Source organism: Trichechus manatus, unplaced genomic scaffold, assembly GCF_000243295.1.
Source record: "Trichechus manatus latirostris isolate Lorelei unplaced genomic scaffold, TriManLat1.0 scaffold00214, whole genome shotgun sequence".
Classification (NCBI taxonomy): Eukaryota; Metazoa; Chordata; class Mammalia; order Sirenia; family Trichechidae; genus Trichechus; species Trichechus manatus.
In genome coordinates this window covers 3061918-3088441 of record NW_004444150.1, presented here as the reverse complement: position 1 = coordinate 3088441, position 26524 = coordinate 3061918, and the positions used below count along the sequence as shown (strand labels likewise).

Genomic DNA, 26524 nt, shown 5'->3' with positions numbered 1-26524 from the left:
GTGACTCAGCTAACCCCAAACTCCGAGAGAAAGACCCCTGGGGGCTCCTGGATGTCGGGGAGCAGATTCACGTCCCCATGGGCTGCGCTGCACCTATAGCCAATGGCAGCAGCAGGTCTGCTGACTGTCCTGTGCCGTCCGCAGGAGGGAGGTGTTGGCCCCCGGCCCAGCCACACAGAACAGGACATGTGTGCCAGAGGCAGAAGGCCAGGAGGCTCTGGCGGCTGCTGGGCCATGCTCCACAGAGGAGAAGCTGCCTGAACTCACACCCTGCATCGGGATGGCATGCCACCAGGGCTGGGGTCATGTGAGTGCCCTGGGGTGAGGGTGGCTGGAGCCCTTGGGTCCTCATCTGGCCAGGAGAAGGAGGAGCCCCAGTCCCATCCTCCTCCCGGGCCGGAGAGAAAACAGCATGCTCTCCCAGGGCCGTTGTCTGGGAATACCCTGTCAAGGGTCCACTTAGAGACAGGGCACTCAGGGTCCTCTTGGGAGGCTCCCTCCCCACTTGCAAACCCGTGTGAGAGAATCCAGACCCTATTAGATTCGGATAAGGAGGAGTTTAATCCAGCCACTGGCGTCCAGGGGCTTGAGCCGGTGGGGTTTGACAAACCGTTGGCTCTCAGGCCAGCGCTGGCCCCCTTGCCCCTCACGGTTGGTCATGTTGTTTACTCCTGCGGTGAGGAGCCTGCCGAGGTTGGGGTGGGCAGGGGGCTTTCCAGAAAGGCAGCTAGGAGGCAGTCCCTGGTGTGCTGGGACCAGTTACCGAGCTCTGCTCTCTCCCAGAAAGACTGGGGCGGGTGGGGTGGAAGGCTGGGTGCTCTGGGACCGGGAGATCCCCAGCTTGTTGCTCCCTTTGCAGCTGGATGCGACGTCTCCAGGGGAGGAAGCTCCGCCCCCACTGGGCAGTGCCAGGCCAGGGGTTCTCAGTGCACACCCATGGATTCCTCTGAGCGGGCCCTGCTCCGTCTCCTGTGGCCGAGGTGAGGGGCCTCCAGGACTCTTAGGAGCAGACACAGTGAGCACTCTGATCTGCTTTCCTACTTCTAGAAAGGATTTGAGGTGGCTGACAGTAAATCCATAGGTCCCTGGGTGGTGCAAAGGGTTAAGCATGTGACTACTAGCCGAAAGGTTGGCTTCTGAAATCCACTCAGAGGTGCCTCGGAAGACAGGCCTGGTGATCTGCTCCCGAAAGGTCACAGCCTTGAAAACCCTCTGGAGTAGTTCTACTCTGCACACATGGGGTCGCCATGAGTCAGAATCGACTTGAAGGCAACAACAACAGTAAACCCAAACTGTAAGAACGTGAAATCACCTACAAGGAGACTCGGGCTAAATACCTGGCAGCCACTTGAAATACATTGATTGATTGAATGGAGGATAGGAAAAAATAATAAAGCCAGATAATACTACACCCAAGAGTATTCCTTAAACTCAGCAGAGCTGCAGGAGGTGGGCCCCAAATTTAGCTCTGAGCTTCCAGTTGGCCAAAATTAGTTGTGTCTTAATTCTATCTCAATTTTCTAGTGCTGCTGTAAAAGAAATAGCTTAAGTGGGTGGCTTTCAAGAGCAGACATTTATTTTCTCACAGTTCAGGAGGCCAACAATTGGAATTGAGGGCGGTCTCGGAGGGGAGGCTCGCTCTCTGTCAGCTTTAGGGGAGGATCCTTGTCCCTTTCAGCATCTGTAGCTCCAGTGTTCCTCCGCTCCTTGGCGATCTTCACGTGGCATCTTCCCCGGTTTCATGCTTGCTTCTGTCTGTGTCTGTGTTATTCGCTGTAACTCACAAGTGATTAGTTTCAGGACACACCCTACAAAGAAAGCCCTATTCCTAAACAGGATCAGATTCACAGGCACAGGGGCTAGGATTCCAGCACACCCCCAGTTCAACCCATAACAGGAAGAAACACTGCATTCTTAAACTAAAACCCTAAGCACTTGCTCAGTAAAACCTCAGCATGTTTAGAACTGAAATCAGAAAGAGATTTCTTTTGCGAATACCCCTGAAGGAGAGAGGACACTGGCCGTAATGACATCTCCCTGATAAACACAGTAAGAGGTTTTCAAATCACAGCTCTTACGATGCCTCTCGGTCAACAGTAGCAGCTACCGTTTGTTGAGCAGCTATCTATGTGCCGGGCACTTGCATCTCACTGTTAAATCTTTATAAATGGCTCTGCAAAGTGGGCTCCGTTATATGGAGAACCTAGGGTCAGAGAGGCTGAGTCACATGCCCAGGGTCACACATGGGAACGTGGCAGGGCCAGAACTCGAACTCACATGGCCCTAGCTGTGGAAGCTCTCTGGCGAGCCAGGTGGCCACAGGCCTTGCTGAGCCCCTCTCTTGGGCGTGGGGTCCCTACTCCCCCATAGGCCTGAGGGAGGTGCGCTTCGTGTGCGTGGACCCTACCCGTGGCACAGCAGTCCCGGAAGAGCTGTGTGACCTAGCGAGCAGGCCCAGGAGCCGGCAGGAGGCCTGCCAAGCTGCTCTGTGTCCCGGACGGTGAGTGGGGGAGGACCATGCAGAGAGGAGGGCAGGCATCTGGCCTTGGCGGCCCCTCAGAGCACTGGCCTTCCTCCTGCAGGTGGGAGACTCGAGCCTTGGCACCATGCCCAGTGACCTGCGGAGGTGGCCAGGTGCCACTGGCTATGCGCTGTGTGAGGCTGGACCACGGTCGCACCATCCCCCTGCCCCATGCCAAGTGCGGGCGGCTGCCCCGGCCCGATCCCCTTGAGGACTGCAGCCCGGAGCCCTGCCCCGCCAGGTGCTCGCTCCCCAGCCACCTCCCATCTCTAAGCCTCAGTTTTCTCTTCTGGAATCTGGGGAATGGGCTTGATAAAACCTCCCGAGTAGGGCTCTACTGCTCCTGAACATTCAGCCCAGGGCCAGCTGTGGGAGGGCTCCGGGCAGACAGGCGCGGGCTGGGTGAGGCCAGCCAGCGCTCTGAGGGCCCCTCTCTCCCTGCAGGTGGAGGGTCCTGCCAGCGGGCCCCTGCTCAGCCAGCTGCGGCCTTGGTACCGCCCGGCGCTTGGTGGCTTGCGTGCGGCTGGACCAAGGCCAAGAGATTGAGCTGGACGAGGTGGCCTGTGTGGGCCTGGAACGGCCGCAGGCCACCATCCCCTGCCTGCTTGCCCGCTGTGCCTACCGGTGGCATGTCAGCACGTGGATGGAGGTGAGCGCGGCAGCGGGGCCCTTGCTCCCTGGGGGGCTGGGGCCATGTCTGCCGTGGGCCACCTCAGTGGGGGAGGGTCGGGCTTTGATCCATGGGACCTCTGAGGGTGGGGAGAGTCCTTGCCCCCCACCTCAGGCACGTCACCTGTGAAGCTTCGTTCCCCCCCACTGCTGACCCAGAACTTCCGGGCGGGGGGCCCAGGCAGCTCCACGTGTAAAGGTTCTGCGGGTATGTTCTGTGGCACAGTTGGGGCTCCACCCAGTTTCCAGACTCATGATGTGCTGGGTCTGCTGAGGGGCAGTTGGGACGCCTAGAGACAGATGAGGAGTGAGGCCTGGAGACCTGGGGGGCCGGCTCTGAGGGCACTCTGAGAAGCAGACACCTCAGTCCATGACAGATGAGTGAGCGCCATCAGGTGCTAGGAAGACAGAGATACACAGGCTCAGGCCCCTCAGGGGGCTCACTCTCAGTGTGGGGGGCACGGAGGCAGCGCAGACGAGGAGGCGAGGCCTGGCTCCTGCCCTGCAGCACCTCCCCGCCCCCAGAGCCACCGAGGCACCTGGGGTGGGGGCAGAGATGAGAGGGAGGGCGGGGTGGAGGTGGGGAGAAGAGCAGCTTAAGGGACGGGTGAGGGGGGTCAGACCCCTCTGAGGAGCCCTGGTCACTGCTCTGGGGTTGGAAAGGCAGAGAGGCTGAGAGTGTGATGGTTAGAGACTGGGCTTGATCCTTGAACCCTCTCCTACATACGTGGCCCGGCTGCAGGTGACCTCTCTGAGCCTCAGTCTCCTCATCTGAGCCATGGAGACACCTTCCTGCCTCCCGGGTTGTGCAAAGACTATACTGGCTCTCACCTGGCCTGTGGCGGGTGCACAGAGCGGAGACCACCATCCTCCCCTCTCTCCTGCCAGTGCTCCGTCTCCTGCGGGAACGGCATCCAGCGCCGGCAGGACTCCTGCCTCGGACCAAAGGCCCGGGCGCCCGTGCCAGCTGACTTCTGCCAGCATTTGCCCAAGCCAGTGACGGTGCGGGGTTGCTGGGCGGGTCCCTGTGGAGAGCAGGGGACGCCCAGCCCGGTGCCCCCCAAGGAAGTTACTGCTGCAGGCCAGACCACAGAGCAGCCGAGGGCCCCTGCTCGCCTCCCCTCTCCCGCTCCCTGGACTCAGGGGCTCCTGGCCAGCCCCCGAGAAAGCCCTGTGGAGTCCAGTTACGTTCCTTCCTCCTTTTCCTCGGGAGCTGGCTGCAGGAGGGGTGGGCAAGCTCCACCGGGAGTGCTGGGGCTCATCCACGGCCACAGCAGGTGAAGGAGGGTGTGCTCGGGAGGTGGGCTCAGGGCTGGCCCTCGCCTCCCTTTTGTTGTCAGGAGAAAGCAGTCTGCCAGGGCCCCACAGTGCCGGATCTGTGTGACCCCCTGGCCTGTGTGCTGCTGTACACACGGCCCCCTCACAGGGAGGCGCTCCACCCTTCTGTGGGCGTCGTGCAGCCCCCTCCTCAAAACTCTGCTCACCGTGGGCTATCCCTCCTCAGGTGTCTGTGGACGGCAGCTCCTCAAGCCAGCAGGAACCATTGACCTTCGAGGCCCAGGGCAGGCGGACTGCGTGGTAGCCATCGGGCGGCCACTGGGGGAGGTGGTCACCCTCCACGTCCTTGAGAGTTCCCTCGACTGCAGTGCTGGTACGTCCAGGGCCCCATGGGCGGTCACTCCATGCAAACCCTTACGTTTAATCACTCACCATGGCCATCTGCTGACTGGGGTGTGACTGCCCCCATTTTACAGATGAGGAAACCAAGGCCGGGAGGGATGAAGTATGGTGCCTGGTGACTTAGAGTCCAGCTGTCAGCAGGAGAGTGGGGACTTGAACTCAGTCCACCTTGGGCCGTGGTGCTGCCCGTGGGCGGAAAGTGCTGGGCGCTCACGCGTGGCCACTTTCTAGGGGAGATGCTGCTGCTGTGGAGTAGGCTCACGTGGGGGAAGATGTGCAGGAAGCTGGCTGGCACCATCTTCAGCTCCCAGAGCAACACCCTGACCGTGAGGCAGCGCCGGGTGCGGCCAGGCGGTGGCGTGGTGCTGCGGTACAGGGGCCAGCCTGCCCCGCACCCGTCCCACCGAGGTACCACCAGTCGCCGGGTGGGTGGCTGGGCTGGGGCTGCTGTCACTGGGGGGCCGGCCCTGAGGGGCAGTGGGCAAGGAGGAGGGGAGCGGTCTGGGTGAGACTCTGGAGTGTATGCAGTGTTCCTTCCTCTCTGGGGCCAAGCAGCTAGAGGGGTGGACAAGGTCTCTGTCACATCCTCAGCCCACCCCTCAGGCCGCTGCCCGGCACACGGTCCCCAGCACGCAGGCCCTCTAGGATGCCTGGGCAGGACTGGGGACCAGGCTGGGCAGCGTTTTGGGCTCGCTGTCTCTCGTGTGGCTTGCTCCTGTGAGCCACTTTCCCTCAGTCCTGTTCTGGCTTCTTCACTCCTCCCTCGCAGAGCTGGGTGTGTGCATGCATGCTCGCACATACGTGCACACGCACACACACACACCCTACCACTGTGCACACCTGCCCCATCTGTGCCCTGCTTTGATAGGTCTCCGGTTGCCACGAGCTGGCTGGAGTTGGCTTCCAAAGCCGGGTGCAGAGGTTCCCAGTTCCCCCAGGGCTCAGGGTATGACAAGGGGGCAGCCTCTGTGGAGACTGAACACAGCCGCCCTGCCTGCTGCCACCCGCAGCCGCAGGCGTGCTGCAGCCAAGAGCACAGGCTCTGAGTCTTTGGGAAACGCGGCTACTCCCCTCCTCCTGCACGCACGTGGGCACTCACCTTGCAGGAGGCCTGGGGGGCGCAGGCAGGCGGGCTCCTTGGGACAGTGGTGGCATAGCTTCCCTCTGTGCCCGGCGCAGTGTTAAGCACTTTTGCACACGACTTCACTGAATCCTAAAAACGACCCTCCCAGGTGTGCGCTACCTTCTTTTTAAGAGGAGGGGCCGAGCGCAGAGCCCTTAGGGCCTTCGCAGCAGGTCCTGGGGCCAGCCGGGCAGTGGTAGGGCTGGGGCTCAGCAGGGCCTCCTGACCACAGTGCCACGCCACCTCTCCCACTGCTTCCTGCTTCCTGGCTGTGAGCTGCCCTGGCCTCCGGCACCACGGTCAGCCTGGGCTCCTATATCCCTGAGGTGGCCTACATCCAGCCCACACCTGCTGTCCCCGCAGAATGTGACATGCAGCTCTTTGGACCCTGGGGTGAAATTGTGAGCCCCTCGCTGAGTCCAGACGGGAGGAGCGCGGGGGGCTGCCGGGTCTTCATCAGTGTGGCTCCTCGGGCCCGGATGGCCGTCCACGCCCTGGTCACCGACGTGGGCATAAGGACTGAGCGGACAGACACTGGCTACATCTCGGTGAGGCCACCAAGGGGAGGACAGGAATAGGGCAACTCTGCTATGATTCTGGGACAGCGGAACCTGGGGATGGGGATGGGGTGGGTGCTGGGCTAGAAGATCCTCAAAGTCATTCACAAAGCACGGGAGAAAAGCGCCTTCCCTACTTCTTCACCCAACAAACGGTTATCGAGCACCCTAAACCAGTTGCCGTCTAGTCAGCTCTAACGCATGTGGACTCCACGTGTGTCAGAGTAGAACTGTGTGCTCCATCGGGTGTTCAATGGCTGATTCTCCAGAAGTAGATCGCCAGGCCTTTCTTCTGAAGTACTTCTGGGTGGACTTAAACTGACGGAAGTGAAATAGAAAAGACTTCTTCTGATGTAGACTGCCAGTTAAGCCAGGATTGAAGCATAATTTTAAACGCTGATTTAATTTGCCAGAGAGCAGGCCAATGCCCCACCGCCATGAGGTTTTGCATGCCCTGGGAGAGCTTTTCTCTGCAAAGTATCAGCTCCCCTGGAGGAAGCAGCCTGGGCCCTGGAATACCTAGTCTGGGCTCAGATCCCAGCTCAGCCCCACTCTGTGCTTGGGGAAAGCGCTGTAAATTCTCTGATCCTCTGTCCCTGGGCAGTGTGATCCTGATGTGGGAGCCCTTAGATATTGTTGTTGTTAGGTGCCGTCGAGTGTGTTCTGACTCACAGTGACCCTATAGGACAGAGTAGAACTGCCCCATAGGGTTTCCAAGGAGCGGCTGGTGGATTCGAACTGCCAATCTTTTGGTTAGCAGCGGTAGCTCTTAATCCACTTCGCCACTAGGGCTCCCCTAATGCTAGCTAATTATCACATGTGGCCCGTCCTTTGTGGCTACCCCTTTCCTCGCAGATCCGGGACATCCACAGCCTGAGGACCTCGACGTTCCGCGGGCAGCAGTCGTTCTACTGGGAGTCAGAGGGCAGCCAGGCCGAGGTGGAGTTCAGCGAGGGCTTCCTGGAGGCGCGCGCCAGCCTGCGGGGCCAGTACTGGACCCTCCATAGAGCGCAGGAAGAGGGGGGCCCGGCCCAGCCCTAGCTTCCTTTGCAAGCTCCTCTGTGCAGGGTCTCAGTTGACCACGGCGCAGGGGGTACCTTCCTCGTGCTGGAAACGGGGATCTGAGCCGGCAACGGAAGGGTCGTGGCGCTTACTGAACACCTGCGGTGCCTGGCCAGCCTGGAGGGGTGGACTCTGAGGACTTACATTTCTAACTCCTTCCAACTCAGGCGTCGCCTTGGGGTCTCCTCCAAAAGTGTAAAAGGCTAGGGTGTGGGAGGCAGCCCGCAGCCCCTCCGGTACCAATAAAAGGATCTTTGTGAGGAGCTGCAGCCGAGGTAACGTCTTCTCCTAACCTGTGCAAACCTGACTTAAGAGCTTTTCCCACGGCTGGCGGGGGGTTCCCGGGCCTTGGTCGGACTCCAGACCCATTCCCGACCTCGGCAAGCCCTTGCCACTCCTCGCTGTCTTCTTCCTACCCAGGGAGAACGAAAGGCGAGGGCGTGTGGAGTCAGGATAGGGACCCCAGCCTGGCGCACCTATTAACTCTACACGTAGCTCCGCCCGTGTGCTATTCTTAGGCTGGACGGTCCGAATGCCAGGGGTGGGTGTGTCCCATCGCCTCAAGGCCCCGCCCCTTATGCTAATGAGCCGCGCCGTTTCGGGCGGGCTCCGCCCCTTATGTGCTCCAGGCTCAGCTCCCACAAGGCCGCGCGCCGCAGCGACGCGGGCCGGCTTCGGGCCTTTGTGCGGTCTGTGGGCTTCGCGGGACGGCGGCGCCATGAGCGGTGCGGGCGGGGCGGCGGCGGCGTCCGCCAGCTCCTTGCCGTCTGCGCAGGAGGAAGGCATGACGTGGTGGTACCGCTGGCTGTGTCGCCTGTCGGGGGTGCTGGGGGCCATCTGTGAGTACCCCGTCCGGGGGTGGGGCCGCCCGCCGCCGCCACGCATGCGCGCCCTGGGCCCCGCCCCTCTTCCCGGGAGCCTGCCGGAGGTCCCCGGGGGGTCCGGGGGTGCCGGGCGCGCGCACGCCGAGGGCCCTCGAGGCTTGCAGGGCTTTGGACAGCTCCGTATCACCGCCCTCCCCCCCGCGCGGCCCTCGCGTCACCCAGGGGGCGCCGGCCTGGGGACGGCGGGCGGGGGTCCCAGGCCTGTGGCGCAGCCTTCGCAGGCCAGTCCTCCCGGGCCTTGCGGTGGGCGCCTCCCAGGCCGGGGCCTGCCGGGGCAGCCGGGAGCGAGTGCCCTTGGGGTTCACATGGTTACCAGTCTCTCGCCTTGGTTCTTGGGGCCCAGGAATAGGCTGGTGGTTCTGGGCCCTCCCAGGAGGGAACTTAGACTCCGGCCGGGAGCCTAGGCTCGGATCTGGGTGCCATTTTCGTGGCCAAGGCGCGCCCCCTGGCCTCGCCTCTTCTGTACAGTAAGGACAGTGGCAGCACCAACCTGAAGGGCTTTGGTGAACTCTTGCTGCGCGATGCAGGTAACTGCACCCAGCTCAGCCTGGCCCTACTTAGCAAGCCTCACCTGTGGGCTTTCGATGGGTGGGGGCCGCAGCGCTCCCAGCCTTGGGGCGGAGATTGTTTACTAGTGGGCCAGTGCACGTTCAGCTGGGTTTGTGACAGGAAGTTTCCTGCGGTCAGGCGGTACCAGGGAACAGCTGGCACTAGGGAGGCTGGGCAGTGACCTGAGGGAGGTGGCCTCTCCACCCACTTGGGGGCCGGTACAATCTCCCCCATCAGCTCTCCCCCTTCCGGCTGCCTCCGCCTCCTCTCCCCTCCTACCTTGGCCCCATGGACCCATCCTGGACACACAGACCGGTCCCAAGTTCCTGGGCAGCCAGGCTGCTTAGCGGAAGCCCAAGAAGAACATAAGGCAGATGGGTACAGAAGTATGATAAAGACCATGTACCAGGTGTTCAGGAGCCCTGGTGGCTCGGTGGTTGAGTACTCACCTGCTAACCAAAAGGTCGTCAATTTGAACCTACCATCTGCTCCACAGGAGAAAGATGGTGCTGTCTTCTCCCGTAAAGATTTCAGCCTTGGAAACCCTGTAGGGCAGTTTTACTCTGTCCTATAGGGTCACTGTGAGTCGGAACCAACTCAGCTGCAGTGGGTTTGGTGTTTTTGGTTTTGGTTTTGGTTTAGCAGGCTTTCCAGAAGCAAATATAGACCTGAATGGTCTTCTCTGTTCTCTCTGTCTGCCTCAGCGCCATGAGTTAGCAGTGGGAAGGGCACAGCAGGTCGGTTTTAGAAGGGGGCCTCTGTGGGGAGTCTGCAGGACCCGCCCCGGCTTGCCTGGCACAGAGCGCTCAGGCCTGGGCAGGCAGGCGCTGACTGCGTCTGCAAGAAGGTATACCTTCCCAGGTCCCTGTCCTCAGCCCTCAGTCCTGCCAGGTGGGGTGGAGGGCGGAAGGATGCCCAGGTGGGGGTGCTACCCTGGAAGGTGACGCTGTGGTGGCCCTTACCCAGGGGTGGCGATGGTCGGGTTTTACCCCAAATCATAAAGAGGCCTGAGAGTCGCTGTCACTGCTCTTCAGAGCTAGCACACTTTTGACCTGTGGAGAGACTGGTGGCTTGTGGTCCGGCCAGGCTGTAGACACGTTTGGTTTGCTGTTTCCCCGGGAGGTTAGAGTGGGGGTGGGTGGGTACAGGTAGGCTGGGGCTGGGGAAGGTGACAGCGGTGACAGCGGTCAGTTGTAGAGAAAGGAAAGGCCCCTTCATCTTGGCGTTGGCGGCCCTGCAGATTCCCAGGCCGCCCCTGAATCCCACCCAGCTCTGTGTGTGTCAGACGGGGGTGCCTGGGCTCGCCCCAGGAGTTAATGGTGCTGTGTCAGGGCTACAGCTGAAGCTTCAGGAGATGCTAGTGACATTATCCTGAACCGTCAGTTTCATCTGCAGAAGCGGACCTTTGGGTGTTGTCTGAATACTGAAGGACGTTTGATAGGGTAGAGTGCTAATGGGGTAGAATCGTGGGAGGCAGTTAGAGATGAAGTACAGGTGTGCTTCGGGTGCTCCCTCTGGGTTAGGGTGCCTGTCCTCTGCAGTGGGGGGCCGTGGGGGCCTGGGGGAGGCGCTGGGGAGGCGCTGACCCTGGTCCTGCAGCACGGCTGGGGCAGTGGTGCTGGGAGGAGAGGATACGGTGACCCCGCTCTACGTGGAAGAGACTCCGCGTGGATGTCCTCAGCCCTTTGTTCAGGGAGCTCCCGGCTGGAGCCTGCTTGTCTGGGCAGCAGGGAGGGTTGGAACAGGAGGTGGAGACGCTGCAGCAGCAGGACCTGCCAGGCGGGCTGTCAGCGAGACCTGGCACAGCCACAGTCAGGCGGGAGCATCGTCGTTTGGGGAGCCTGGTATTGGCTAGACGTCCCGTCTTCACGATTCCCTGAGGCACGTGTTCCTGACAGGCGTCAACGCGAGCCACCTTCCTGGGAGGCTGAAAGTCCTTCGTTTTAGAAATAGACCTGGGGACGCACGAGGGCATGCCCTGTTGCAGCTGGGGCTCCTTCATCGGTTTCCTCTGCCATCGCCCGCTGTGTGGATAGGGTTACACGGGAGAGTGGCTGCGAATTCCAGGCCCACATCCGAGGGATCAGGTGCAAAGGAGCTGCTGCAAGTTTAATGAGCTGGTTGCTGATTGCGGCCTTGGGGGGCCTGGCTTCCTGCCCTGCCCGTTCCGGGGTGGCAGGGCTGGTTCCTGCCCAGAACTCCTGGCTTCCAGGCCCTGGTCCGGTTTCCCCCGGTGTTCCTGTTGAAGCGGCTGCAGGCTGTGGGTGGGAGCGGAGGCTGCCCTGCAGACCCTGCCTGGTGTTGCGCTCGGGAGAGGAGACGGTGGGATCATCCCCGTTTGGGACGTTTTCAGGGAAAAAGAGGACACGCGCCTCCCAGGGTGGTGACCTGCCCCTCCCAGGGTGGTGACCCGCCCCTCTCGTGTGGCCCTTCCCTGCCCCTGGTCTCAGCAGCGGGCTGGCCGGCTGTGGGAACCTGCCTCGTGCAGGAGGGAAGGATGAAGGGACTGTGTTACAGTCACTCAGCTGGTGTGTAAAGTGGGAGCTGGGACAGCAGTCCGGGTGTTACTTGGTCCAGGTTTCTGTTCCAAGAGAAGCACCCCTGTCTCGACCACCATCCGAGCCACGTTTCTGAGTCGAGGACCTCTGGTGTGGCGGGCCCTGTGGGTGGGGACACTGACCCCTTACCTGGCCCGGTCTGGGTGGAGCCATCGTTCCATGCCGACCTCCCTGTGGGGCGGCCTCGGTATAGCCGGGGCTCGGGCGGCCAGACGGACGTCCTCACGGCCTCAGTGCGTGTGGCGCAGCGCTGGAGGGGGAGGCTGGGTGCCGTGAGGAGACTCCGGCGGGTTCCCCTCCTGCGTCTGGCCGTCTCCCTGGGCGGCTGTCTCCCTGGCGGCCATCCTGCCGTCTGCCCTCCCTGCTGACCCCTGCCTGTCTCTCTTGCCTTCAAGCGTGCGCCATCTCCGGCCTCTTCAGCTGTATCACCGTCCACCCCCTCAACATCGCGGCTGGCGTGTGGATGATGTGAGTAGCCTGCGGGGCCGTCATGCCTGACGGGGCCCGGGGTGTGGGTCCTCACCTTCACACCCCTGTGTCAGCTTTCTTAGTGGGGTCAGGCCCGGCGGCCCCCACGCCAGCCGCTCTCAGGTGCCTCTGGAACATGCAGACCCTCTGAGTCACACTCTGAGGCGGGCCCTGGCCCTCTGGGGTGCCCTGGGCCACAGTGTGGGCGGTGCCAGGTCAGGCTGGCCGAGGGCTGAGCGGAGGGAGGGGCCTGCCGGTGGCTGGGGTCAGAGGTGGGTGAGCCGTGCAGGAACAGGGTCACAGCCGGAGGGCTGCAGAGGGGCACATCAGAGTATAGCGAGGGCTCCTTGCCACCTCCCACCAGGGCAGCCCCGACCCCCTGGAAGGCAGGGGTGCAGGCCTGGGAAGCCTGAAATCAAGGTGCCGGCAGGGTTGGTTCTTCTTGGAGTCTCTGAGGGAGAGACTGGCTCAGGCCTCTGTCCTAACTTCTGGTGGGTGCTAGTGTTGACTGGTGTTCCTTGGCTTGTGGCTGCATCACCCCAAGCTCTGCCTCCACTTCATCTCACCTGCTCTGTCTCTCTGCCCACTCCTCTTCTACAAGGACACCAGTCATTGGATTGAGTTCTGCCCTAAATCCAGGCGGCCTCGTCTTGATAGCCCTAACTAACGGCATCTGCAGAGACCCTATTTCCAGCTAAGGTCACATCCATGGGTTCCAGGTTGTCATGCATTTTGGGGGGACACTATAACCCTCTGCAGAGGCCAAGGGCTGTGGCGAGCAGTCTGAGTGTCGGGTGGCGCTCTGGGTGGCTCTGGCAGTGGGGACTGCCCCCCAGGGTTGCCCCCTCTCGGTCATGCGCTCTGTCCCTCGTTCCCGCAGCATAAACGCTTTTATCCTGCTGCTGTGTGAGGCGCCCTTCTGCTGCCAGTTCGTGGAGTTTGCAAACACAATGGCGGAGAAGGTGGACCAGCTGCGCTCCTGGCAGAAAGCCGCCTTCTATTGCGGGTGAGTGGCTGCCGGGGCCGGGCCTGGGGCAGCTGGTCCCCCAAAACTTTGCTCACAGAGTGACCCAAAGGGCAGGGGATGGTGTTGGCGAGGGTGGGTTGGGGTGGGGGACAGGTGTGTTCACGTGCTCTCGGGAGAGGTTTAAACCGGGCTGGCCTTTGTGTGGAGTAATTTGGTGATAGCTGCTAAAGATGTGACCCCGGGATTGTGTGTCAGGAACGCAGTCTACTGCTGTCGTCACACAAGAGTTCAGAGGTACACGAGATACGTGTGACCCGCAGCATTGCGTGTGATAGAGAAAAGCGGGAGACACCTGGAATGTTGGTCCACCAGCTGGGGCTTACGGAGCCAGATTCCCGCCGAGCCAGATGCTGTTTCCGTGCAGGCTCTCGGGGAGAACGCAGGATGCAGAACAGAAACTTGGTGCCTCCAGATGTGCTTTTCTTTCGCTTTCGTATTCCTCACAATGACCTCAGCATAGAGTGCTTCACGTCGGAGTGGTTAAGACTGAAGTATTCCAGGACAGGTTTACCGCACGGACCTTCTGCAGACCGTGACCAGTGCTCAGGGACCGCTCAGCAGCTCTCGGTGGTGGCAGCAGAGCAGTAGTCATTAGTATTCTGGATTATCTTTAGAAATGAAAACAGGCTAGAGGGTCCCTTCCCTTCCTGGAGGGCCAACAGGTTTGACAGTAAGAACACAACGGTGCATATTCAGAGTAGTATCCTGCTGTGTCTCACCTCTCAGAACAAATACAGATGTCAGGGTGGTACACAGCACCGGGGTGGGGAAGGCACAGACAACTTCCTCTAGGGAAGTAGCATGCAGAGTGTTGGTCCTCAAGTCTCAAGTGTTTCCTGACCCAGGAACTCCAGGAGTCCCAGCCAGCCATGGGATCCAGAATCATCCCCATCGATATTTAAGCCGGAGTTGGCACTGCCACCAGGTGACGCCAAACTGTGGTTAGGACTGGACGGATCTGGCTTTAACCTGCGAGCCAGTTAGGTGCTCTGTGGCATTAACCTTGCAGTAACGAGACCCCGTGTTTTATGCATTTTAATTTTGGGGCGCTTAGTTGTTGAGATACGGCTGGCTTTACTGTCGCGAGCAAGATCTGCTGTTTCTTTAGTGCTTGTGACGTCCCAGGCACCATGTGAAGGAGTTAACATGCTTTTCGTCATTGAATCTCAAAACTTGTCCGCGAGGCCTGATCCCCATTCTCGAGTGAGACACAGCCGCAGAGAAATACCTTGCCCACGGTCACAGCGCTGCTAAGGGGCGCAGCTAGACACAAGGTTTTCTGGTCCCAGCCTCTCGCTGGGCCGTAGTTGGCCTGTGTTTCTGAACAGGGAGGGGCTGGGCCACATCAGTGCTGCTAGACCCTTTGAAAAATCTGGTGACAGCTGTGCGTTCTCTCCCCTGAAAATGCACAGACTCACGCTGACCAGTGCAGGGTGTTCCAGGGCATTCTGAGCCTGGCCGTGAACACGGTCCCGTTAGTTATGATGGATCCTTCCTGCACGGCTGCCTGAGGGGGCTGGGATGGCCTGGGCACCTGGGCGTAGGGGCCGGCTGTGGGTGGCGTGGAGCCTGGACCTGCATTTCTCCCCAGGATGGCTGTCGTCCCCATCGTCATCAGCCTGACACTGACCACCTTGCTGGGGAACGCCATTGCCTTCGCCACCGGCGTGCTGTATGGACTCTCTGCCCTGGGCAAAAAGTGCGTCTGCTGCCAGGCCCCCGCGCGGGGTCTGTGTTAGAAGGGAGGTCTGCGGGTGGCGCTGCTCTACAGCTGTGGAAACCGAGGCATTGAGGTGGTCAGTGACCCCCAGCCGTGTCTCCAAGGGGTCCAGCTCTCAGGACTCAGAGCGGCCTGCAGAGGGACGGCTCGAGAGCTTCTTCCTCTCCAGGCCACCCAGGTCCCAGTCAGTGGTCACTCTCTCCTGCAGAGCCCAGACCGAGGCTCTGAATCCTCCTTCCCCCAGTGTTCCTGGCAGCCCGTGCCCCCATCCAGGGAAGTGTCCTTGTCTGGGGAACCCAGAGGCCCCATAGACCCTGCCTGCAGACCACACCTGGGTCACTGCAGGAATGGGGTGGGGGCTGGGAGGCTGGCCTGGGGCCCATCCCCATCCCCAGTGTGATGCCACCTCTCTCTCTCCCAGGGGCGACGCCATCTCCTATGCCAGGATCCAGCAGCAGAGGCAGCAGGCGGACGAGGAGAAGCTGACGGGGAGCTTGGAAGGGGAGCTGTGACGCAGTCAGGGCCCTTTCTCCCCGTGACTGTCCCTGTTCTGTGTGACATCCAGAGGGACGAGCCTGGAAGAGGAGCCTTCACCTGGCCCCCACAGCCCTCTGTGCTCATCCTCAGCACCCAGTGGCCACTTTCCCCAGCTGGGCGTCTCCTGGTCCTGACTCGGGGGGCACCGAAGAGCCAGGCAGGGCTCTGAGCAGCCAGGAGACTGCAGCGGGTGACCAGGCCGTGGGACTGGGGGTGAGTAGAGCCCCACAGCTGGCGACCAGTCCACCTGGCCTCTCCTTCCTGCCCAGCCTGGCTCAGCCTGCAGGGGGCTCTGGGTGGACTTTCAGACCCCCCACAGCTGGGGTAGCCCCTCTGGGGACCTGGCAACGGCCAGGAGGAGGGATGCCTGCAAGGTCAGCCCACCCGGCACTGGGGCCCAGGCACTGGCCTGAGCAAGCCTCCCCAACTGTTCAGGCATGGAGCCCCTGCAGGCTGAGCTACCCTGGGCTGGCCTCTGTTCCTGACCCCTGTTGTATGGGCAGAGAGTATGGCAGGGCTGCATCCTGGGGCTGTTCTGCTGCCCACGGCTTCCCCGCTGCCACTCTGCTCTCTGTGGGGGCCACAGTTCTCCCAAGTGCACCCCCACCAGTGAGCAGCTTCAGCGATGACCTGACAGTGGAGCCCTGGGCTGGGTGCCCCCTCCCAAGCTCCTGGGACCTTGGACCTGGGGACATCCCGTCTGTCCCGTTCCTGTGGACCTGTCCCCCACCCACCTCGGGCACTGGTGCTCAGTAGGGGCAGAGCAGGCTCTCCTGCCCGTGCAGGTGCCCACATTAGCTCCGGGCCAGGCTGACCGACTCAGGTACCCTTCCACCCTAGCCCTGCCCTCTCCGAGCTCCTGCCTTGGGAACCCGGCAGAGGCCGAGCTGCTCCCCCAACTGAGCTGTCCCCACTGCACGCATGGAGGGCAGGCGGGGCGGGTAGGCGCATTGCAGCACGGAGACATCCCCACTCTCCTCCCGGCCACAGTCTTCGTCCCCTGGTCTGCAGTTGGGACGCATCTGCAGGGCCTGGAGGAGTCCAGGGCTGGTGGCCCAGCTCCATCTGAGCCCCAGCCTGAGCTCAGCAGCCGAGCTCACTGGGTTGAAAGAGCCCCAGGCTAGGCTGAGGCCATGTTTCCAGGAGGGGCTGAAGGGAACAGCGGGCTCCGAGTTGGAAGTGGGGACTCACTGGGTGGGGTCTGCCCGGCTCCGCTGGGGCTGGGGAAGCGTCCTCCCCAGCCTCTCCCCCATGCCCGACCAGGCTGAGCCCTGGGGTGGTGGGGGCGGGGGCAGCTAGCCTGGCAGGACATGTGCCTTCCGGGGTCCTCTGGGGCCACCTTCCTCGGCCAGTGCTGGCTTTAAGGGCTGTGGGCTCTAGGCCCTTCTCTCTGTGTATCTGCTCCCATGTGTGCAGTGAAGACCTGTCTACCTCCAGGAGGCGCTCAGGCCCTGCCCACCCTTCTGTCCCTGCCTGGGGGCTGGATCAGGAAGGTCACACCTCTGCCCTGTGTGGGGAATGAGTGGGTGCTGGGCAGACTGCAGAGTAGGGGGACCCGTAGGCCAGAGGGGTGGGTGCTTCCCCCAGGTGGCAGCAAGACTGTCACCGGGCAGGCCCTGAGCCCGTGGCCCTACTTCCTGGTGGGGGCAGCCTCCACGGCGGCACCCAGCCTTGCACGTGGCGCGGCCTGCCCCACTTGTGCTGGGCACTGTCCGCGCTCCGGTCTGCCCCCTGTGTGTTCCCAACGTCTGGTTGTGTTCTGAGCAGTAAAGGAACCTGGAGTCTGTTTGCCCACTCTGCACTCTGCCTGCTACCGTCCGTGGTGCCGAGAGGAAGAGGGGCAGCTCAGATGTCTCACCCCTGCCTCAGGGTGCTGGGCGGACGTCATGGGCATAGGTGCTCAGTGTCACAGGCAGGAGACGGGCTCAGGGGTGGAAAACGACCTGCACTCAGTTACATGGCTGGTGAGCTGGAGCCAGAGTCCAGGGCAGCGCCGACGCCGTGGCTGGGCCTTTACCTCCCGGGCTGCCTCCCCACTGCTATGGACACACAGCGGGAGGAGTTGTAAGGGGACTTACAGGCCCTGGTGGCCGTGGCTGGAGCACCTGGACCTAGGCCACCTGCCAGGGCTGCAGTGGGGCCCCCACTGGAAGAGATGCCCCTCGTTGCTCCTGAGGGCCACCCTTGGGCCCACCTTCTTTATTTCGTAAGTTGGGTGAACACAATCCGCAAATGGGAGTAGCTGAGGGCCCTGGTCCCAGAGGCCGGCTGGTGCAGGCCATGCCTGGGTCCCATGCCCTGGCCTCTGGGAGTCAGGAACATTCCCTGTGGTGTCCACCAGGCCCTCCCCAGCACAGACCCCTGCCATCCTCCCCACCGCCGAGATGCTTGCTGGTGGCGACTGTGAGGACCAGGGCAGCGTGATGGTGTAGCTGCTCCACCTCCAACCTGTGCTCCCTCGGTCCTCACTGCAGAGCCCATGAGGGACTGGGAGTGGGCCATGGGCTCCATGAGTAAGCAGTGAGGCCCGAGGTCACCCAGAGGGCCTTGTTCCTGGACACCAGTGAGTGTTCTGCACCCGTGGCCGCTGCCTCCCCACGGTCTTGCTCGTGTGTCCACCAGCATGGCGGCCTGAGCTGGGGCCAAGGTGGACAGCAGTCCTGCCTGCCCAGCCAGAACAGGGGTCTGGCGGGGGCCTGCTCGCTCTGGCCAGTCCTCCTGCACTCTGCTGTGGCCGCCTGGTCCCAGCTGCAGGCTGCGGGCAGTGCTGTGGGCTGTGGCCAGCTGGCTGGTGCTGCCCCTCCCAGGCAGGAACCTGACCTAGCGCAGGAAGGACCACCTCCGTGTGCGGAAGAAGGACTCGATCTGCTCCAGCGACCGGCCCTTGGTCTCGGGCACACAACAGCCTGTGAACACCAGGTTCACCAGGCAGACAGCAGCAAAGAAGAAGAAAGGCACCTGCAGGCCGAAGGTGTTCTGGGGGCAGAAAACAGGGCCAGGGTCACACGGAGAACCCAGGGGTCCACTCGCCCTGGACAAGCTCTGTGGGCCCTGCTTACACTGGCCAGGGCACAGGGCTGGGGTCACACGGAGAACCCGGGGGTCCACTCGCCCCTGATAAGCTCTGTGGGCCTTGCTCACACTGGCCAGGGCCCAGGGCTGGGGTCACACGGAGAACCCGGGGGTCCTCCTGCCCTGGACAAGCTCTGTGGGCCCTGCCCCTGCTACTCCCCTGCTCAGAGACCTCCTGGGGCTCCCACAGTGTCTCGGGGCCTCACAGGCTGCACTCGGTGATGGACTGGGGTCTCCTTCCTGCCTGAGGGCTCCATGCTCAGCCACCTTGCCTTGGTACCCATCCACCCATGCCCTGCCTGCAGGAGGCCGGCTGCCACAACCTGGCTGGGCACTCACTCTTCTGGGGCCACCCCCTGCACCACACCCGTTCCCAGCTGACCTACCTGCTTTCTGGAATGCTTGTTCTCACACCCTGATACACTGGCTCAGGGTGGGCATGGACCCAAGCCACGCCTGATTGTTGGGGGAATTTGGAATTGAGACCCGAGATTCTGGTTCCGGGGTCTCGGTTGGAGGTTTGAACCTGGCAATGGAGTTAGGCCAGGAGGGGTGGCTGAGTGTGTGTGAGCGAGTATGTGTGTGTGGGCATGCACACCCACACACTGTGGCCTTATGTAGCAGGGGACACTGCAGACCCCACCACCTGGGAGGGAGCTGGACACCCAGGGAGAGTGCGGTGGCAGGTGGGGTCCTCAGGCCCCAGCAGAGCACCAGGCCGGGTCCTGCCCAGGCCTGGGTGGTGGCCTGGCTTCTGGGGACCGTTCCTGTGGTCTGTTTCTTGTAATGAGGGCGCCCGTGCGAGGCCCTCTCACTTGGCTGCTCAGCCTCAGGTGGGGGTGGGACCTGATCTGTCTGGGCGTCTGTGAGGACCCGGTGAGATGGCAGAGAAGTGCTGGTACAGAGCGGACCGGTGGGCCCCAGTGAGCACTCACCACCACAGGCAGGAAGGACTTGGTGAGGGCGAAAGCTGTGAGCCAGCTCGCCAGGACGCAGAGCCCCGAGGCCGCACCGCGGGCGCGCAGAGGCAGGATCTCCGACATGAGGAGCCAGGTGATGGGTCCCCAGCCCATGGCATAGCCTGCAGGAGACGGATGGCCAGGCTGGCGTCTGCCACCCCTGAGCTCCTAAGAGACCCTGAGCCCCAACCCCAGATGCCTCGGGGCAATACCCTGCCCACCTGCCCTGGCACCCTCCCCCCACCCCCAGGACAGAGGCCAGTCCCCTCACTAATCTGCTCCCACCCTGCGGGGTGGCTGCCACACCTACCCATGATGAAAAACATGGTGGCCAGCAGGGGCACCAGAGTGAGGTAGCTGGTGGGTGAGGCCAGGGGCTGCTCACTGTCCCTCAGGGGTGCGCTCTCAAGGCCTATGGTTCCGTTGGGGGTCAGCGGACTCGGGCCCAAGTGGACGTACAGCCCCAGCGTCAGGTTAGCAGCGAACATGATGGATGCTGGGGACACAGGTGGCCCTCGTGGGGCCAGGACTTGTGAGCGGCACTCCCTCCCCGTTCCCTGCGTGCCCACTTGAGAGCGGGCATGGCGGCCCACTGTGCTGAGAGACCCCTGCAGAGAGCGTGCGCTTCTGGCACTGAACTGTGGCACCTGGTTCGGGTGCGCACACATCCCACGCTCCAGCAGGCCTTTCTGGAGAGCTGGTGCGTGCCAGACCCTGGGCCCTGCGCTGGGCAGGCTGGGCCCTCCAGAGCCCCCAGCACACGGTACCCACCGAGGGCAGGCTTGGGCCAACGAGGTGGTCTGCCCGGGCCCCCCAGAGCCCCCAGCACACGGTACCCACCGAGGGCAGGCTTGGGCCAACAAGGCGGTCTGCCTGCACCCCCCAGAGCCCCCAGCACATGGTACCCACCGAGGGCAGGCTTGGGCCAACCCAGGGCTGTGGGTGCTGCGCACCCAGTCCAGGCACACGCAGCAGATGTTGAATGGATCGGGAGGGCGGGCAGGTGGGCGGGGGAGGACCTCACCTGAGACGAACAGCAGGACCTTCCGACCCGCCAGGTCCATGGTGAGGGCAGCGATCAGCACAGAGAAGAGCCTCACGGCCCCTACAATGGCTGCGTCGTCCTCGGGGGGCTGCGGGGAGGGGGACGCCATGCTCAGGACCCTTGGCTGCCGCTCGTCCCCAGCCACTCTACCCCAGCCTGAGCCCAGGGCCAGCCCGGCTTCACAATGACTATTGGCCTGTGCTCTGATTTAATCATCAGATCTCATCTGAGCCTGGGACAGCTACCCAGCCATGCCACTGTCTCCATCATGCAGACAAGGAAGTTGAGGCTCGGGCAGCAGGGCCTCCTCACAAGTGCCAGATCCCACAGGCGTCGGGACCTGGGGTCTGTGGGCCCCAAGGGATCTGCCTTTCTGGAGCACTGGCCTCCTTTGTGATCCGGAGTATTTTGCGTTAATCCACTGCTGTGGAGTCCATTCTGACTCAGCTACCTTATAGGACAGGGTAGAACTGCCCCATAGGGTTTCCAAGGCTGTAACCTTTATGCAAGAAGACTGCCACATCTTTCTCCCGTGGAGTGGCTGGTGGGTTCAAACTGGTGTCCTTTTGGTTAACAGCCAAGCGGTTAATCACCGCACCACCACCATCCTATTTTAAAACGCTTTTCAAAAAACCAAAAAAAAAACGAGCTGCTGTTGAATGGACTCCGCCTCACAGCGATCCCGTGTGTGTCAGAGTGCAACTGTGCTCCACGGGGTTTTCAAAGGTGCCTCTGGGTGGTCAACCTGCTTAGCGGCCAAGCACGCGAAACGTGTGCACCCCGTGGGGACAAGCTCCGGAAAACACTATCCTGAGAACAGGTGGGTGGCAGTCTTGCATGGAGTGGGTCGCGTCTGTCTGTCTCCTGGGTGCCTGATGTCTGGCAATAGCAGATGCTCAGTAGGGAACAGATGTAGGAGTGCCCCCCACAGCAGTGGAGTGATAGAGGGTAGAGGGGGGCACCTGCCCCCCAGGGCGCGAGTGCAAGGGAGCGCCAGAAGAGGCACGGAATGACATTTCGGGGTGCCACAAATACGAAAGGCGCCTGACTGAGGCCGCCAGACGAGGGGGGAAGGCGTTTCTGCCAACCCTTCGCTGCTGTCAACGTCTGTTCATCTTGAAATTGGGTGGGCGGGAGCACAACTTAAGAGACTGGCCCTGGGCGCTCGAAATTGGGGGGGGTGCAATTTAGAGACTGCCCTGGGTGCTCGTTACCCTGGCAATGCCCCGCCACCTCTCCCTGACCCCCGAGCCAGCGCCCTTGCCCCACCCTCCCAGGGGTGGGGCCTCACCAGCAGGACTGCAGTGCTGGCAAAGATGGACTGCAGGTAGACCAGGATGGGCGTGATGCCCGTCAGCTGCTGCAGGAAGCGCATCAGCAAGGCGATGATGATGGGCCGGTACACCTCAGGGGCCCGGGCCTCAGCCCACGACACGCGGCTGCTCTGGAGACACAAGGCTGCTGCTGAGGGGCTGTGCGACCCCTGCAGCGGGCTGCTGCCCTGCCCTGGGCCACATGGGGAGACCCCCTTCCTGCCCTCCTCCAGGAAAGGGAACAGCCCACTGAGACCCCAGGCCCTGGGGACAGGCCCAGGGGGGCCCCCCACCCCAGCCCTTGGCTTGGCCAAGGCAGACTCCTGCAGGTCAGTATCTTCTGGCCTTCAAGCGCCCACTGCACAGACATGCTGTGGGCCAGGCCCGCCATCCCTCCACCTGACCCTCACCCTGGGGACTATCACTATCCCCATTTTCTAGAAAAAGCAGCCAAGGCTCAGAAAGGCCAAGGCCACAGGGAGCTAGGGTGCTGGAGGCAGCCAGCAGCTCAGGCCCCCCACCTGTCTCTGAACGTTGTCCTGGATCTGCTCAAACTCCCAGCGGATGTCGGCGTGGGCCCCACGCAGCCAGGCCAGTGCCTGCAGCGCCTCCTCGTCCCTGCCCCGCGAAAGCAGGAAGCGCGGCGAGTTGGGCATGAAGCTGAGCAGCAGGATCATGACAAGCACAGGCACCTCGCCAGCCACGGCCAGCCAGCGCCATGGTAGCCACAGGCCTGGGGGCGAGGACAGGTCAGGGGCTGGGGCCTGGGCCAGATACAGAGCCCCTTCCCACTAGGGCCTCTCAGCAACCTCATCTACCATTCAAGGTCTAGTCCAAGGGCCACCTCCTACAGGAAGGCCTCCCTAATTGCCCCAGGCCCGAGTGATCTAGGCCAGGAGCGGCTGCAGGGATTGTCCAGCTCCTAGCACAGGGTCCAGCACATAGTGCCAGTGCCTTGGAAGGTCTCAAGGGGTAGACTAAGCAGGCAAGGCCCAGGCTTCCACCCGCTCCACCCCCACAAGAGCAGCGGAAGCCTGATCTCCTCTACATGGGCTTCCCACAGAAGACTGCATCGGATGGGAGCATTCTGCTGTTAAAAGATGGTTTGAAGGCTGCAAACCCAGAGAAGCCCTCAGGGCCCAGACAAGTGGGACTTGTACCCAGGGAAAGGCAGGACATTGCCTGGAGGCCCACGGCACAGTGGGACTGTGCTGGGTGGGAGCCAGAGACCTTGCCTGCTGGCCCAGGGCTCTTTCTGGGGTGTGCCCTTGCTCTTTTCACACCTGCACCACAGAGGTGCTCAGCACTGGTCTGAAGGTCAGATACTTGCCAAGGGCGTAGAGGGACAGGGATCCAAACACTGCCATGAGCTGGGGTGTGGCCCCCAGGGCCCCGCGAACTCTGGGAGGAGAAATCTCAGACACGTAGACCTGCAAGACACAGCCTCGGGTGAGAAGAAGGCAGGTTCCCGGGCCTGGCCAAGTACGCAGGCGGCCCTCACGGGCCTCGGGAAGCAGGAGATGCGCTTCTGGTGGGCAGTTCCCAGGCTGGGGTTCTTGTTCTGCTCATGACTCACTGCCTGACCTCCCTCGGGCCTCAGTTTCCCTAACCGTTCAGTGGGCAGATGCTGGGAATTTAGCCGGCCCAGGGGCACCCGCCTCCGTGGGTGAGCAGGTGGGTGTCTGTTCCTTCCGCCAGCGTGGTCCCCTCTGCGGCACTCCCCCAAGCCAGCTGATGATGTGTGGAGTTTCCAGGGAGGGGATGCATGGTGAGGGACTTCCCTTTCCTCCCTGTTGCTCAAAGTGGACTTTCTCCAGTTGAGTAACGCATCCGCCTGTGGTAGGAAGTCTGGGGATTCCAGAGTCTATACTGGGCTGGGCACACAGGGAAGATTTAGCTGCCTAAGTAGCTGTCCAGGTGGAGGTAGGCCGAGCTCCCTGGGCTGCGCAGGGGAGGCAAACACACTCTCATTGACCAGTGGGCACGGAGGCCATGTGGTCTTAGCGGAAGGCAGTGAGGGCCTGGGTGGGTGGTCCTGGCCTTACCGGGATGCAGGCGGCCGTGAGCCCCCCAGCAAAGCCCGTCAGCGTCCTCCCCAGCAGCAGCATCCAGAAGCCATGGGCTCCCGCCATGAGTGCGTAGCCAGCTGCTGAGGGCGCAGCGGAGAACATGATGCTGAGCTTCCGGCCCAGGAGGTCGTTGAGGACCATAGCACTGAGGCCGCCAGTGGCCGCGCCCAAGGTGAACACGGACTGCAGAGACAAGGGCAAAGGGCAGACCAGTCTAGACCCCTCCCATCAGAGCCTAGAGTCAGCTTCTTCCTCAGGCTGCGAGGCTGACCCCAGGACTCAGGCCAGCGATGGAGGGGAGCCCCCTGTCTCCAGAGTGTACAAGCAGCATGTGGACACCCATTGTAGGGATGCCACAGAGGGAGTCCTGCTGTGGGGAGGAGAGGGGGCCACATGTCCATGGGGGTGCTGTCCACCTGATGTTTGATATCTAATATGTTAATGCAGGAGAATTCGGGGATGAGAAGCCCCGGGATTGGAGATTTGAGGGTGTTTGAAGACCCCATGGGGGACAGTGACTGGGACCAACCTAGACTCTGCTACTCGCTAGCAGTGTGCCTTGGGCACGCTGCTCGTCTGTCCGAGCCTGGGGTTCGTCAGCTGAGAATGATGGCGCCCGCCTCACAGGGAACCCTGGGAGTCAAGGAGCTCGCGTGTGCTAAAGGAGTAAGAGTACCAGTAGCCGTACAGGGCACCCCGACTCACGGCGACCCGTGGGTGTCAGACTAGAATTATGCTGCACAGGGTTTTCAGTGGCTGAGTTTTTGGAAGTAGATTGCCAGGCCTTTCTTCCAAGGCTCTTCTGGGTAGACTCGAACCTCTAACCTTTAGGCTAGCAGCCAACCACTTATTTTAGCCATATGTTGTAATTCTACAATTTGAGGCTACTAAGATAATTCTAGAACCACGGGCCCACCAGCTTTGGCCCTCTCTCTTCATTTGTTCACAATCTGTCCTGGGCATGTGTGTGATTGGGCCCTGGGGACTTTCCTTGCCCCCGCCAGTGCGTCTTTCCCTGATTCCTGATGTCTTGCCCCATCATCCAGGGAGGTATCCGCTCTGCACAGGAGCCAGCTGTGGGTGTGGGTCTGGGGAACCTTGAGGCCTTGAAGGCACCTCCCCTTCTTCCCACACGTCTCCAACAGCTTTCACTTCCCCTTTTTGTTTCAGGGCGGGTATGGCCCTCCCACCCTTAAGCAGCCTGGAGTGGGTGGGTGACGGGCAGGCCAGGCGCTGGAGAGGTCCCAAGGATGAGCTTTGGGGTGTCCCTAGCTGGGGACAGAACTGAGTGGCCCCCCCAACCACCCCAGCTCAGAGCATGGCCCTTACCCCAAACCAGGAGGCCTGGGATTTGGTCAGGCGTAGTTCTGGATCTGAGGCGTGCTCCAGGGCCGGGATGACGGGGGACGTGTAGACCAGGGCATACCCGAAGCTGAAATTGCCCAGCACGGCGGCAAAGGTGGCCAGGAACACCCTCTTGTTCTGCAGGGCCCTGGGGGGTTGGGTGGCAAGGACCGGGGTCTGAGTCCCTCCTGGCCACACTGCTGCCCGCCCTGGGCCCAGTGGCCTCCCAGTTTAGCAGCCAGGGTGGAGATGGTTGGATTTATGGCCTGAGCACCAGCTCCCCCGGGGAATTCCAGGGCGTGGCAGCCCCCGGCTGTCCTGACACTGGCGCTGGGGCCCCTTCTCCAGGCAAGAGCCTTGGAATCTGGGCCCAGCTCTGCCACTGAGGCCTGCTGTGTGATCTTAGGTCAGCCACCTGCCCTCTCTGGGCCTGGTCCTCCCTGTCTGGGCCCATGAGGATTGGCTCCTTAGATGAAAGAGCACCTGGGGCAGGAGGGGACCAGATGGCCCCTTGGTGGTCACCCTCTGAAGGTTAGGGATGCCTGGGCAGGAGGGAACCAGCCACGGCCCGCAGCCCATGCCCAGCAACTCTCACCCGACCCGCGGTCTGTCCTCCGGCGCCGGCTCCTCCGGGAAGGTGTCATAGCCTGGACCCTCAGCTCCCAGCAATGGCTCCTGCATGGCGGCCTCTCTGGTCAGGCCGTCGGGGTCCGAGCCGCGGCGGGGAGGACGCACTCCGGCCGCAGTGCCCCGCCCGGCATCCGGCCATCCGGGCTCACCGCAAGACCTGCCGGCCGGCCCCGCCCCCTCGGCCGCGATTGGCTGCGGGGCGGCCCGCACAGCCGTCGCCCGCCAATGGGAAGGCTGCACTCTCCGAGATGCTCGGATGCAGGCCGCACCTTCGGCCCAGGCTGGGTCAGGGCTCCACGGCCTCGGGCCGCGCCTCCACCCGGGCCTGCTCTGCAGATGGGAAAACCCTGCACCCGAGAGAGGGCCTTGAGGCGAAGCCTCTGCCGGTGCATCCGTGCGCACCGGGTCCAGGCCGGGCCCTCACCGTGAGCGCGGGCAGAGCCCCCAGCACCGGTGCTGAGCTCATATGGCCTTGGCTGTTCCCAGTCCTGCTGCACCTGCGCAGAGGCACGATGCCACCGCTATATACCGAGGAGGAAGCAAGCTCAGAGAGGCCAAGTGACTCTCCAGGGTCACACAGCACAAAGGCGGAGGAGCAAGACCTCGTGTCACTCCCAACGAAGGCTGCACGCCTGCCTTACACGCGAGCCTCTCCCTGCCACGCCACGACCCCATGTCACTGCCACCTCTGGTTCTCCCTACGGGAGGTTTGCAGGGTGAAGGAAGAGGGAGGAGGA

At 62.2% G+C, this 26524-nt stretch overlaps 3 protein-coding genes across 4 annotated transcripts in view; 2 read left to right on the top strand and 1 right to left on the bottom strand.

Annotated features, from left to right (window-relative positions):
* The window catches only part of ADAMTS13 (ADAM metallopeptidase with thrombospondin type 1 motif 13), a 30842-nt gene extending 23251 nt beyond the window's left edge, over positions 1–7591 (top strand). The window contains 10 exon segments of the mRNA XM_004388704.1: positions 147–307; positions 860–980; positions 2371–2500; positions 2583–2762; positions 2966–3170; positions 4079–4373; positions 4695–4841; positions 5102–5278; positions 6357–6541; positions 7406–7591. Coding sequence (XP_004388761.1) covers positions 147–307; positions 860–980; positions 2371–2500; positions 2583–2762; positions 2966–3170; positions 4079–4373; positions 4695–4841; positions 5102–5278; positions 6357–6541; positions 7406–7591 — 1787 coding nt within the window.
* Positions 7592–8244: 653 nt separating this feature from the next.
* CACFD1 (calcium channel flower domain containing 1) lies at positions 8245–15605 on the top strand. The gene is made up of 5 exons (XM_004388673.2): positions 8245–8451; positions 11999–12071; positions 12952–13077; positions 14690–14797; positions 15240–15605. Exons 1-5 carry the CDS (start codon positions 8331–8333, stop codon positions 15328–15330), a joined length of 519 nt encoding a protein of 172 aa, XP_004388730.1. The 5' UTR covers positions 8245–8330; the 3' UTR covers positions 15331–15605.
* A 2441-nt stretch (positions 15606–18046) lies between these two features.
* On the bottom strand, positions 18047–25844 carry SLC2A6 (solute carrier family 2 member 6). Of its 2 annotated transcripts, XM_004388671.2 has the most exons (10): positions 25753–25844; positions 25143–25305; positions 23790–23996; positions 23075–23174; positions 22266–22477; positions 21723–21875; positions 20411–20519; positions 19697–19882; positions 19363–19508; positions 18047–18331 (listed from the first exon to the last, which is right to left on the bottom strand). In XM_004388671.2, the coding sequence occupies exons 1-10, from the start codon at positions 25836–25838 to the stop codon at positions 18176–18178; spliced, it is 1518 nt and encodes a 505-aa protein (XP_004388728.1). In that variant the 5' UTR covers positions 25839–25844; the 3' UTR covers positions 18047–18175. The 2 variants fall into 2 exon arrangements, with proteins under 2 accessions (XP_004388728.1, XP_023598403.1); XM_023742635.1 differs by lacking the exon at positions 18047–18331 and having other exon boundaries at positions 18471–19508.
* Between the last annotated feature and the right edge of the window lie 680 nt (positions 25845–26524).